Genomic DNA, 13372 nt, shown 5'->3' with positions numbered 1-13372 from the left:
AAACACAACATTTGTTCAGTATTACATTCTGTACATTAATATTACATACAAGTACACCAGTACTAAGAGATAGAACACTTCAGAAAGTTTTATAACTTGACCAATAAAAGTAACAACCATTCCGTCACATGTAAAACACATGAAACTATACCCTTTGAAATAGGTATTAGTCAGAGAGCTATGTTAAAATACAAATACCTGACATCAGCATTCTCATGTCTTTAAAAAACAAAAACAATTTCAATGTAAAAAAAGAAAAGAAAAGTATATTTCAGTGACTGTTTTGACCAAAATAGTGAATTACCAATGCATACTTTTAAAGCTGCACTCTCACTGATATACCATCTTTACAACTTTTTTAATTTTTGTCTTGGTGATGCCAATGATATAAGGTTTCTGACAATAAATCAGATTGTAGATTTTCATATTTCCGTTTAAAAATTAATGTTTTATGGCTTAAACCGTTCCTAACAGTTTAAGAAAAATGCATAAAACATCACTTTTTTAACTTAAATATAAAAATCTGTGATCTTATTTTTTGCCAGCAATCTTATATAACTTGTATCCATGGGTTTTCACAAAAATTGGCTTGTTCCAAGACAAAAATAAAATAGAAGCGCCGCAATGCGACGAAACCAGGTTTTTGTTATAGGCAATGAGAAATTATAGCCAATTAATTTGTTGTATGAGCAAGTTCAATCTGCAGCTTCATATAAGCTATATTCGCATTAAGATTCATCACTATCCATCAATTCTAACTAAGTTATTGGGCAGAAACCATTTTTCTATTTTTAGTAACAGTGATCTTGACCCCACCCCCCTCAAAAGAAATTCCAAGCTTGCTCTTCACATAAGCTACTAGTACCTACACACAAAATTTCGTCAATATCTATCAATCCTAACTAAAGTTATTGGGCAGAAACAATTTTTCCAGTTTTAATAACAGTGACCTTGACCTTAGCCCCATCCCTCTCAAAAGCAATCCCAAGCTAGCTCTGTACATAAGCTACCTACACACCAAGTTTTATCAATATCTATCAATGCTAACTAAAGTTATTGGGCGGATACCATTTTTAAATTTTTAGTAACAGTGACCTTGACCATAGCCCCACTCCCCTCAAAAGCAATCCCAAGCTAGCTCTTTACATAAGCTACCCACACACCAAGTTTAATCAATATCTATCAATGCTATCAAAAAGTATTTGGTAAAAAAAGTTTTTCTTTTTCAAGTAACAGTGACATTGACCGTAGCCCCTCCCCACTCAAAAGCAATCCCAAGCTAGCTCTTCACATAAGCTACCTACACACTAAGTTTCATCAATATCTATCAATGCTAACTTATGTTATTGGGCAGAAACCATTTTTCTATTTTTAGTAACAGGCGACCTTGACCTTAGCTCCAACCCCCTCAAAAGCAATCCCAAGCTAGCTCTGTACATAAGCTACCTACACACCAATAAGCTACCTACACACCAAGTTTCATCAATATCGGTCAATGCTAACTAATGTTATTGGGCAGAAACCATTTTTCTATTTTAAGTAACAGTGACCTTGACCATTTTTCTTTTTTAAGTAATAGTGACCTTGACCTTAGACCCTCCCCACTCAAAAGCAATCCGAAGCTAGCTCTTCACATAAGCAACTTACACACCAAGTTTCATCAATATCGGTCAATGCTAACTAAAGTTATTGGGCAAAAATCATTTTTCTATTTTAAGTAACAGTGACCTTGACCGTAGCCCTCCCCCCTTAATAGCAATCCCAAGCTAGCTCTTCACATAAGCTACCTACACACCAACTTTTGTCAATATCTATCAATCCTAACTAAAGTAATTGGGCAGAAACCATTTTTCTATTTTTAGTAACAGGCGACCTTAGCCCCCCACCCCTCAAAAGCAATCCCAAGCTCGCTCTTCACATAAGCTACCTACACACCAAGTTTCATCAATATCTGTCAATGCTATCTAAAGTAATTGGGCAGAAACCATTTTTCTATTTTATGTAACAGTGACCTTGACCATTTTTCTATTTTAAGTAATAGTGACTTTGACCTTAGCCCCTCCCCACTCAAAAGCAATCCCAAGCTAGCTCTTCACATAAGCAACTTACACACCAAGTTTCGTCAATATCTATCAATGCTAACTAAAGTTATTGGGCAGAAACCATTTTTCTATTTTTAGTAACAGTGACCTTAACCTTAGCCCCACCCCCCTCAAAAGCAATCCCAAGCTAGCTCTTCCCATAAGCTACCTACACACCAAGTTTCATCAATATCTATCAATGCTAACTAAAGTTATTGAACAGAAACCAATGTTTGACGCCCGCCCGCCGCCTGTCCAACGATTCTAATAACCCGGTTTTCGTTGAAAACCTGGTTAAAAAAGCTGTCAAAACATTTAAATCTGTGAGAGTGCAGCTTTAAAGGGACTAGACACCAGATGAAACAATTGTAAGGAAATAGAAAATTGTCAAAAATTTACATTAAAATTATTTGTTGTGTTAAACGCATTGAATATAACGTACATGTACTGATGTATCACATCACTTATGACAAATGTATCTATTGCAGTTTTTGTGTATTTTTCCAATTTAAAATTTACTTGGTTTGTCTTCCACATAAAAATACCATTGAAATTTAAAAATAGCAATTTTCTTTTGATCATGTAACTTGATGTATTATCGGCCTCATACTAGCTTGTATGAACAAGGCTCATTTGAGGAAACACTACATTTGCCGATTTTGGGACCATCTGAGGTCTTGTCCCTTTAAATGCTCCTTTACATTAATGAAACAAGACCCCAATGCGGCAACGCCGCATTAAAGCCGATTCTTTTATTTAACAATGCAATTTTGAAACCTAGGATTAGAGCTAGTGACCTAGTATTTATAACCAAAAAGACCCATTTTTAAACTTATCGTTCATACAAATAACCTGATCAACAGAATCTATCCCCTTTGTGTGAGGAAAAATGAACATTTTATAAATACATCAGCTTTTCCAATAAGATCTGTCCCAGAGATCTAGTTTTTGACCCTAGATGACACACTTTATCATCTAAGACTTCTTGTACACAATTTTTTTTGAAGTTAATCAAAATTTAAATTTTTGAAAATATGGGTAGATATGAAATTCATGTTTGGGATGTGTGTTTATAAAATAGCAATTCAATTTAGTTGTTGATTGAAATTGATATGTTCGGTAAGCATAGAATTTTTCTATGACATCAGGAAAATATTTCCGAAGATTTGACCTAGATACCTAGTTTTTGATCTGAGGTGACCCATTTTCACAAATGTTTAAGACAACATGTAAACAAATATTCTGAACAAATTTAATAAAGATTTGACAGAAATTAATGAATTTTTATGACCGTGTAATTCTTTCTCCTAAGATTTGACCTTGTGTCCCAGATTTTGACCGGGGATAACCCATATAAAAGAATTTTCAAGATATTATGGAGACAAATATTCTGACCAAGTTTCATAAAGATTTGACAAAAATTGTTGAATTTATGACGTGGAAAGATTTTCCTAAGATTTGACCTATTGACTTAGATTTTGACCTGGGTTGACCCATATAAAGAAATATGCAAGATATAATGCATACCAGCATTCTGACCATGTTTCATCCAGATTTGATAAAAATTGTTGAATTTATTACTGTGAAATATTTCTTCTGAAGATTTACCCTTGTGATCTAGTCTTTGACCCGAGATGACCCATATTCATATACATTCAAGATTACATGCCGACAAATAGTCTGACCAAGTTTGGATAAACCATTGGATAAAAAATCTTGACTTTATTACATAAAATGAAAACTTTAATGCAGAATTGTTAACGCCCGACCGATCGCCCGCCTGGTTTTCGCCATTCTATAACCTTTAATTTTTCCATGAAAAATCCGGCTAAAAATGATGCACAAGAGAGAATCATTTTTCTTTTCGTCATATTCAAAACAAAAAAGAAGTCACTAACACAAAACCTGTGAAGGAAACATGTACTCACATATCTGAGCACAGTCTAACAGTCTCTGTGATGTAGTTCATGTGACGGTGGTACGGTAGGCTGTCAAAGGCTCCCTCACACAGGGAAAGTGTCTCCTTTGATAGTCGAGATGCCTGGAAAAAAAGAGAGAATTGAGCTTACTTCACTCTGGAAAGGTCGAGGCATGACAAATATTATCAACATATGTCAGTATTCTTAACTCCTCGCAATTAGGATTTGGTAAGTGATAAATGTGTCAAGTGGTAATGACCTTCATAAATATGCTCAGTTTAACTATAGTTTTGCCAACATTTTCTCAGCAATCAAACCAAGACCCCTGGTTAGACTTTCTATGTAGCCGTATACAGAGCTATACAATTCATTTGGCCTTAATTAAACTGATGTTTCTCTTTGCATATGAATAGGATTAATATAATAAGGGACTTCCACATATTTTAAGTTCACCTTTTGTGGGTACTATAGTATACTTTGTAATGCAACAGTAGGTGCTTTACCTGAAAACCTTAAAAGCCATGGGGTTTCACCTACAGTGGTTGCTTTAACTTAAACACAATGGTGTCACCACACAAGGGTGGCAATTATTAGGATGCTCCACCTTAAGATGCAATGATTTAATAATGTACAAACCTCTTCCTGGGCCAGATTCATAAACTTGCAAGTCCTCTGCAACGATTGGCAAATGGTTGCCGTAGCAACATACACAGAGTACCTTCCGTCGTCAAGGTACTGTAGGTAACCTAGCAACTGAAGCTGAAGGTCAGGAAGTGTGTTGCTAAGGGCTTCATCATATACAAGTGTGTTCATGATGGAAAGGAGATTCTCTGATATAACCCCTCGACACTGAAAAGGAAAACACAAGTAATGTAGATCTTGTTGATATTTGAAGGGTCTAAATTTTGAAATAGATCACATTCAATCAGGTTAACATATTTAAACCTGAAGAAACATTAAACAACTGATGTGTTCTGATCACTAAATAATAGAAAAAGAGAATACTGGCATTGTGAATAAAAATAAAACTTGCCAAAATTTGTTTGAAAAAAATAACATGAAATTTACATTTACAAAATTTAAAGCATAAAAATGACTTTTTTTCATCTTTTAACTGTACATTTTGTGAGCTTACAGAACTAAAAACGACAGGCTCAAAAATGATTTTAAGTCTATAGACATTGCTCAACCAAATGCAATGCAATTTTTATATTTCCTTTTTATTAACAGTTCTATTTTATTTTTGTCTAATTACTCAGGTGCAATGCAATAATCACTAACCTTCTTAACCTGAACACGAGGGTCAAGGGTCCAAAAACACATGATATATACATTGCTCTATGAAATGCAAACCAATTTTTATATTTTCAGTTTTATTTCCTTTTTTTTCCAATAATCACAAACCTTGTCAAGTGGAACCAGAGGGTCAAGGATCCTAGCCAGAAGCACATGTAGACCAATCAAGCACTGCCTCTGCTGTACAAGGTCACCAGGGTCATTATTAGTGTCATCAGGGTCAGACTTCAAGTTGCTATGGTGATGAAATTTCAATAGATCGGCCATGACATCTAGGCTTTCAATAAGCTTTTCACTCTGAAAATACATACATAACAAATAAAATTCATCAGGGTTATGACAGGTTGTTTTGCCACTTCGTCGTTTTTCTGAGGTTAATTATTAATCTGAATTGTGTTACTATTTCTAAGTTGTGCAAAAACATTTTCAACTTTCTATTATCTTAATGACATTCCTAATGATTAAGTGTACACAATGGGTTTGTTGGCTACTTGAAAATAATTTTGGAATAAAACATATACCTTTCTTAGGTTCTATACACAGATTTTGAATAAAGGCCAAGAGTTACAATGACAACCATTATATCGAAGGTCATAGGTCAAAGGTTGCGTTCATGGTAATAACCAACATACCATAAGCCTCTCTTACACTGAAAATATCTGTCTTAAGACACACTTATACTTTCCCAAAAAGCCCTAGGCTGGCCCTGGCATAGGGGGTTATCATGGTAACCACAATATCAAAAATACCACAATGTTACCATGGTAATGACCTTTGTAATCCAATCCACATTTGTACATGATTCATCTACAGGACTACACTTACAATTGAGCTGCCATGGACAGATCATGCCGAAGGCCTTAGGTAACCATGGAAACCACCATTACCAAGGTCAAGTCTACAAAATTAAATATTTCCATGGTAACAACCTACATACCAAAAGCCTATTAAATACATAACTTATCTACATATGCACTTACACATTCCCTAGCTGCCATAGACTGATCCTGCCATAGGCCTGGTGTTACCATGGCAATCATTATATCCAAGGTCAAGTGGAGAAGGTGAAGGACTTCCATGGTGATGACCTTGAAAAAAAAAAATGTTCTGACTTAAAACACAAAAAACTGGCCCTGTTTTGATAAAGATTTTAAAACTTATGTTCATAAACTTTCAGACATATCTCCATTTTTAGCGTAAACTGTGTTTCAAAACAATGGCATTTATCGCACAGATTCCACCCATAACTCTAAGGGTATCCCCCAGCACTTTAAAGCAGCTTCAGGTTTAAGACTAAATTATCTTACTGCAATGGGCCAAGAATGATTAGTATTATTATACACTTAAAATCCATATTATCCTTGCTTGTCCTGTATTTCATGTTATAGTTTATATATAAGACATTTCAGATGGTAGAATTGAAGTAATACCCTTATTTTCAAACAAAAACAGCCATAAACAACGAACACAAATGCTCATGTTTGTTTTTCTAGTAAAAGAAGGGGCATAACTCAACAATAAGTAAAGCTAGAGCCATGAACATAGGGACACATATGCCAAGGTTAAAGCTTTGGCATGATGCCAACAATGACTGAGCCACCAAGGCTACGACAATACCCCGATTCTATGAAAACCAGACAAGCTGAAAAGATCATGGCAATACTATTCAGTTCATTAACAAAGAACCGAAATGTATATCTTATTTTTCTAACCTGATCAGTAGAGCGTAGAAGTGGCAGTGCTCTCTCCAGAACCTGGGTACAAAACTGTGGAAGGGTTAACTGCAGGTATTGAAGGGCAGGGACATCCTCAAGGTCAATGGGTTCTCCTCTCCTGCCTTCCGGGCTTAAGCCCACACTGGAAGCCCGAGATGTCCTGTCATATAAATATAAAGTTATTTGCTGAGGTCATGACAAGTTATATGGGAAATGTAAAGGAGAGACCTCTTCAATGGTCAGTGGAATCCAATTGAGTATCAGTGAGCCAAGAATCATGAAAAAAAGATTATTAAAGGGGCTAGACACCAGATGGTCCCAAAATCTGAAATACATTATGTCCACAAGACAAGCCTAGAATTGTCATTACAAACTAGTATGAGGCCTAAAACACATCATTTCACATGATTAAAATATTATTTTGTCGCTGCCTCAGCTCAATTTACTCGCTTAAAATTAATGCATAATGGTTTCCCAGTTTATCATGTGTATGTGAAAGCAACATGATAAGTACAGATACAGATATGCTGTTTTTAAATTAACTTGAATTTACGTAGAAGACAAACCAAGTAAATTTGAATTGAACAAAATACACAATAACTGCGAAATATACGTGTGTCATAAGAGATGAGTCCATGTTAAAGTACACAATATATATATCAGTCATCGAAATAAGACTTTTGGATCAACAAGCCCAAATTATTATACTATTGCTTGGCATCAAATTTTTGAACAAGCCCTGATATATAAAATTCAGAATTAGAGTAAGCCCGAAAGACATTTTACCAGTGCAGGGCTTGCGGGCTTGTGCTTATTTCGACCACTGATATATACAGCATAAACAGTGTATACATGTGTATAGACTACTTACAAGTGTGTATATACAGCATATATATGTGTATATACAGTGTTTACAATTAAAAAAAATGTGTTTATACAGTGTATATATTTGTGTTTACAGCTTATATAGGTGTTAACATACCCAGTGGAAGAACCAGACGTATCTCCATCCCGGCCATCCCCCCGGGGGCGGGAATCTGTCCAACCAATCACCGATGGTCTTCCATCTCCTCCTCCATTTTGATTGGCTGATGAAGAACTGGAGGGTGTAGAGAATGGAGTTGGTGTGGTGCTGAAGTCTGAAATAACCAATGAAAAGGACTGTTTTATATTCCCTTTGAAGTATTCAACGCTCAGCCAATCACAGGTCCTTATTTCCTTACTTTGATTGGCAATCAGAATTGAAACAAATGAAATAGAGTGGGCCTGTCACAAAAGGCATAAAAAAACAATAAACAATGCATTACTGAATTATCATTATTTTAGTACTGTAATCCAAACAAGGACAACCTTCTGTATCCACCTTTATATTGATTTGGTCAATCTTTTAGCATTAACCATGAGTTATAAGGGCATAAAGCATTTGACTACATGTATATTATTTGTTTATACACATGTTGTTTGTTCCCTGCTACATATGATTGAAACTCAAAACTTGAATGTTGTTCAATAATACAAAGACCTTTTTTAAACCAATTTTATCCTTTCTAGCAATGATAAATCACAAAGTATCAGCTAACCTTGTTTTGCTGTGTAAAAGTTGGGATCCTGGTGACATCGTATTCTACTACGCAGACATGTGACATAGTCAGCCAATGTCCTCACAGCCTGAAGCCTCGCCACACCCCCTTCTTTGATTGGTCCACTCAGGAGTGAAAGCAGGTTCTAAAAATAAACCAGGTTCAAAATTGTAACGTTTGCAGTAAAATTGAGTTCTAGTAGTTTTCAATGATATGAAGCATTCAATAGAAAAAATCTGAGAGAATAAACCCCACAATAAGAGCACCTTGCATCACACATTTAAGGCTTTTTGAGTCTATAATATAAGGAAATTGTCAAATATTTAGTAATTTTCAGTCGTAAAATGTTGATATGGTCTAATTGCTTCTAATTTCACAGAAGATTTGTTTGATTTATGAACTTTAAGCAGTTACCTTGACAATATTAGGCCTCTGCAGGAAAATTTCAGCAGGAAAATCTTGGAAGACAACGTCACTTAGAAACTCGCACGTGCTGACAAGCATCGAGGCCTCCCGACTCTGGAGAGAACTGAAACAAGAATTTTCACAACACTATGATCAGATGAATAAATGATAAAAAGACACAATATGAAAATCATCCAGTCTTTGTAAAAATACCATGTTTTATATGATACTGCACCAAACATGATGTCTATCAAAAGAGGCAAACCTGAAGCCTTTTGAACCATATATTGAGCAAGGCATCGACAGGAAAAGGTCTTATGTTCGATTTAAATAAGTTGGAAATTGCTTGAGTTTCCAATCCCTTAGTTAGATTTTAAAGAAAGCACTAACAAATGAATAATTTTCAAGCATTTCCTAGATTCTAAACGCCAACATAAGAGTGAAATTACGACAAACATCCTTAGCCTTCATTTGTTATTTCTGATTTCGAGATTCAAGCACTTGCCATTTTGTGGGAAACTATATTAAATTATACTCCCATGCATACTCATTTTTACTGGAGTATGCGTAGGTAGCCACTGTTCGCCAAAGAGCAGACTTGACTATTTTCTGCCCAAAACACATGAGCTAAAAATGAAACGCTGATTTACTGAATTCCACTCATGCCATTGGGTCTGATTTTCCCATCAAGGCCACATACATATGAACACTATTTATATTACTGTAGAACAAACCTGTTGGTGGAGGAGAGAACATGTCTGTCTGTGGGTGTGAGTGATAACCATGGAAATATGGTCATTCTAAAACAGCTACTGCCCTCTAAAAAATCAACGAATGTTTGTCGTTAAAAACATCTAGCCAATCACAGTTTCTATTTAACCTTATAAGCATGCATGACATAAAGCAGCCTTCCCGTAGCAGAAATTTCATAAAAATCCTGCAATTTTCCCCCAAATTATTTTCATTATCATTCAACTGTTTCACAATCACAACAAAAAAAAAAAATCCCCCACACAGAGACACACATCCCAAGATGATTGGCACCCCTCTCTTTTACCGTAAAAAGCTTTTGAGACAGTGCTCGATATATTTTATATAAACTTAATTATATTAAACTTCAACATTGTTTTGAAGGAAAAAACATGCATTTTAATCAAACAAAGTGTGTTTATGGTTATATTTGCTAACAGCAGGCTCTTACATACCAAGCCCCAGATCAGCTGCTGTGGGGTGACCCCCGGGCCCTGGAGTCATAGGCTGTTGCCCCAGATCTCCCTGACACCCCTCAAAGAACCCCAAAGGTGGTTCCCTGTAATCTGGTAGTCTGGCTCCATGCTCAGAAGGGGCATTGGTGCTAGGGGCGAGGGAATAATCCTGGGTATGACGGGTTGCTATGGTATCCACTGTGGTTTCTGCACCCGCTGTCATTCCTAAAAAATAAATACAAGACTTTATATTTCATTCCTGTTTGCGGATTTGGTCTCATCAAATATACAAACTTTACACTTGAAAACCATTATGCACTATATTTAAGCAGGTAAACTCACAGAAGACAGCTACAAAATATTATTTTAATCATGTAAAATAATGTATAATTGGCATCATACTATCCATTGACAATTCTAGGCTTGTATTGAGAAAATAATGTATTTGCATATTTTGAGACAGTATGCTGTCAAGTCCTTTTATGACACTTTCACACCTTATTCCATGAGAAATGAATAACCCAATTCCTTGTTACAATAGAGATATTTGCCTTTGATGCACTGGATAACACTGAAATGTTTACTCATTGATATCAGGCTTTCATATCAACTAGAATTCTATAACAAATGTACTATAGAAATTGTAACAAGACTGGTGATACCAAACCACTGCACGGCAAGCTGGCTTGGACTTCTTTTGAAAACTGTAAACTTTACTGCTGCAGGGCTAGCGGGCTTGGGCTTCAATTAACAACTGTATACTTTACCACTGCAGACAGGGCTACTGGGCTTGGGCTTCTATCAACAACTATAAACTTTACCAATGTAGGGCTAGCAGACTTGGGCTTCTTTCAACAATAATAGACTTTTGCCATCACATACCTGTATGGTTGTGTCTCTGATAGATACACTCTGGAGCATGGTCCAATTCAATATCAACGTCAGGCAGGCGCATGCAGTTCTCAAGCACCTGATCGACAACTGGTTGCAGGGCCGATGTCACATCTTTTCGCAGACTGGTAAGAAACTCAATAGCACCAATGTCTTGTAAGGTTTCTGCACCAGATGTGTGCTATATAAATAGAAAATAAATTACCAATAAGTTTGAAAATCTCTAGGGATTAGCAATTAAAAGAGTTATGGAAGGGTGCTGCACTCTGTCCTTTTTTAGAAGCGACCTCTTGTAACAATGGTGAAAAGGATGAAAATCCTTTTTTAATTTATTGAAGTTTGCTTAAGACTAAAGAAAAATAGTTTTGTTTCGAAAAAGAAAACTTACAATAAGTTCATCAATACATACAAACTTTACATATTTGGTTGTTGTAACCTAATTTTACTTTTATAAAGCACACTTCCTAACATTTTAGGACAAATTTATAATGTTAAGCCTGATACAATAAGGCCTAAAAAATCATTTGGTTCGGGTCAGCTGACCCTACCTATGAAAATAAGAGCTGACTCTACCATTTTTATAGTCAGTTGGTATAAAAAAATCATCTTTTAAAGTGTGTGTTTTAATATTTATTTTAAAACTTTAAAGCTTCATACAGAATAATAAATGTGTTAAAATTGTTTTTCTGGAATTTCGACTTCAACTTCTCACATATACTGTACCTCTGAAAGCCTGCAGAGTAGATTGAGGACATCTGAATGCCGGGAAGATTTCGGGTAGTTGAACCATTCAAGGAGGCGAATAAACAAGTGGCGTTCTTGGACAAGATCAGAGTCACATATAAGCTTGTGCTCTAACTTGGAAAGAATATTCTCCAAGGCTCGAACACGAATCTCATCCAGATGGTGACCTGCAAACACATTATGATTTAAAAATAAAATTTGTCTTGGTCAAGATATTTGAGACTATAAGAATCAAGATAAGGTTTTACACCAAAATTTGGATCTCATATCTGAGGTGGGAGAAAAAGTTCTCCGCCTAAAGATAGAACAGGGAGAACTACATATATTTCAAGTTATTGATCTTCAACATTACAATTATAGGAATCGGACAGCGTTGTTTTTACATTTCTTGTCTGTAACCACGTTAATCTGCAAACAAAAAGAAGCCGTTTCAAGTGGACTGTACTGTTAATATATTAGGGATGCAAACTACTATTCGAATATTTGACAAGGCAGTCCAAAGGACGGCTATATCCCCCGCCACTGTTTTTAGTAGATTTTGTTTTTCAACTGGTACGTTGAATCTGACAAAAATTGTACACAACCACTGGTCAAGAGTGTGAATATAGGACAAGTTGTTTGATTGGTAACCTAAATATTTTTGGATTACTGGCACAAATTGCAATTGGTTCGAGTTCTTGGATCAATACAGTTATTGTTGCTAAAAGTACATGAAATGCATAAGGTCAATAAATCCAGTAAGAATTGACATGCCTACACTGCTAAATGTAAAAAGCCCGGACACAAGCATGTGTACTTTGACCTTTATATGTCTCATGTGACCTTGACCTTTGAGATATGGACCCGGGTCAAGGTCACTGCACATTGTCTCAATGAGGACAATATTTGTACCAAGTACGGTAATATGGTAATCCATCCATGCATAATTAAGTTATAGCCCGGACATGAAATGTTACAGTTAGATGAAAGACGGACAGATGGACAGACAGACGGACGAAGTGCATTCCTATAATCCCCTCCCCACTCCGTGGCGGGGGATTAAATGTTCCACATTTAGATTGAAAAGTTATGACAAGATCAATTTACAAGTGCATAAATAAATAATTTTTCATGACTATGATAAATTTTAGGTTTTCAATTAGATAGATTCAATTTCCCTATATAACTTATAGATAGTTCTCTCTGTCCAACTACTAGTTCTGGCTTCCATAACTTTAATGTTGATATTTTTATGTTTAGGCCACTCCTTTTTTATTCTTTGGTTTACAAGATTTTTTGGAAAAAAATGTCCACCTGGTGGTTGAAAAAAAAAAAAGTTTCTAATTAAACACACAGTTTAAATCTTACATACTGTGCATATAAAACATCAATGAAATGGACTATAAAACATGTTTACATGTATAAACTGCACGTTTTATCATAGATCCTGCATATTTTAATAAATTATTTCATACAAAGAATGATATGACTGCTATCGTCAATTCCGCCATTGCAATGGAACTACCATAACAGTTGACTGACTCACATGCTATCACT

At 35.6% G+C, this 13372-nt stretch overlaps 1 protein-coding gene across 2 annotated transcripts in view; it reads right to left on the bottom strand.

Moving 5' to 3' along the window:
• The window catches only part of LOC128242091 (rotatin-like), a 69783-nt gene that overhangs the window by 54566 nt on the left and 1845 nt on the right, over positions 1–13372 (bottom strand). The window contains exons 2-14 of one of the 2 annotated variants that reach the window (XM_052959134.1): positions 11816–12003; positions 11084–11273; positions 10202–10426; positions 9731–9815; positions 9006–9120; positions 8592–8736; positions 7994–8150; positions 7009–7171; positions 6277–6384; positions 5405–5593; positions 4637–4849; positions 4010–4122; positions 199–219 (exon numbers count right to left, since the gene is read on the bottom strand). In XM_052959134.1, the coding sequence (XP_052815094.1) occupies positions 199–219; positions 4010–4122; positions 4637–4849; positions 5405–5593; positions 6277–6384; positions 7009–7171; positions 7994–8150; positions 8592–8736; positions 9006–9120; positions 9731–9815; positions 10202–10426; positions 11084–11273; positions 11816–12003 (1912 nt within the window). The remainder of the gene's footprint in view (positions 1–198; positions 220–4009; positions 4123–4636; positions 4850–5404; positions 5594–6276; positions 6385–7008; positions 7172–7993; positions 8151–8591; positions 8737–9005; positions 9121–9730; positions 9816–10201; positions 10427–11083; positions 11274–11815; positions 12004–13372) is intronic. The other variant, XM_052959135.1, reaches the window with a different exon arrangement.

This window comes from Mya arenaria, chromosome 8 (assembly GCF_026914265.1).
Source record: "Mya arenaria isolate MELC-2E11 chromosome 8, ASM2691426v1".
Classification (NCBI taxonomy): domain Eukaryota; kingdom Metazoa; phylum Mollusca; class Bivalvia; order Myida; family Myidae; genus Mya; species Mya arenaria.
Note: the sequence above shows the minus strand (reverse complement) of the source record. Positions and strands in the feature narration are given on the sequence as shown.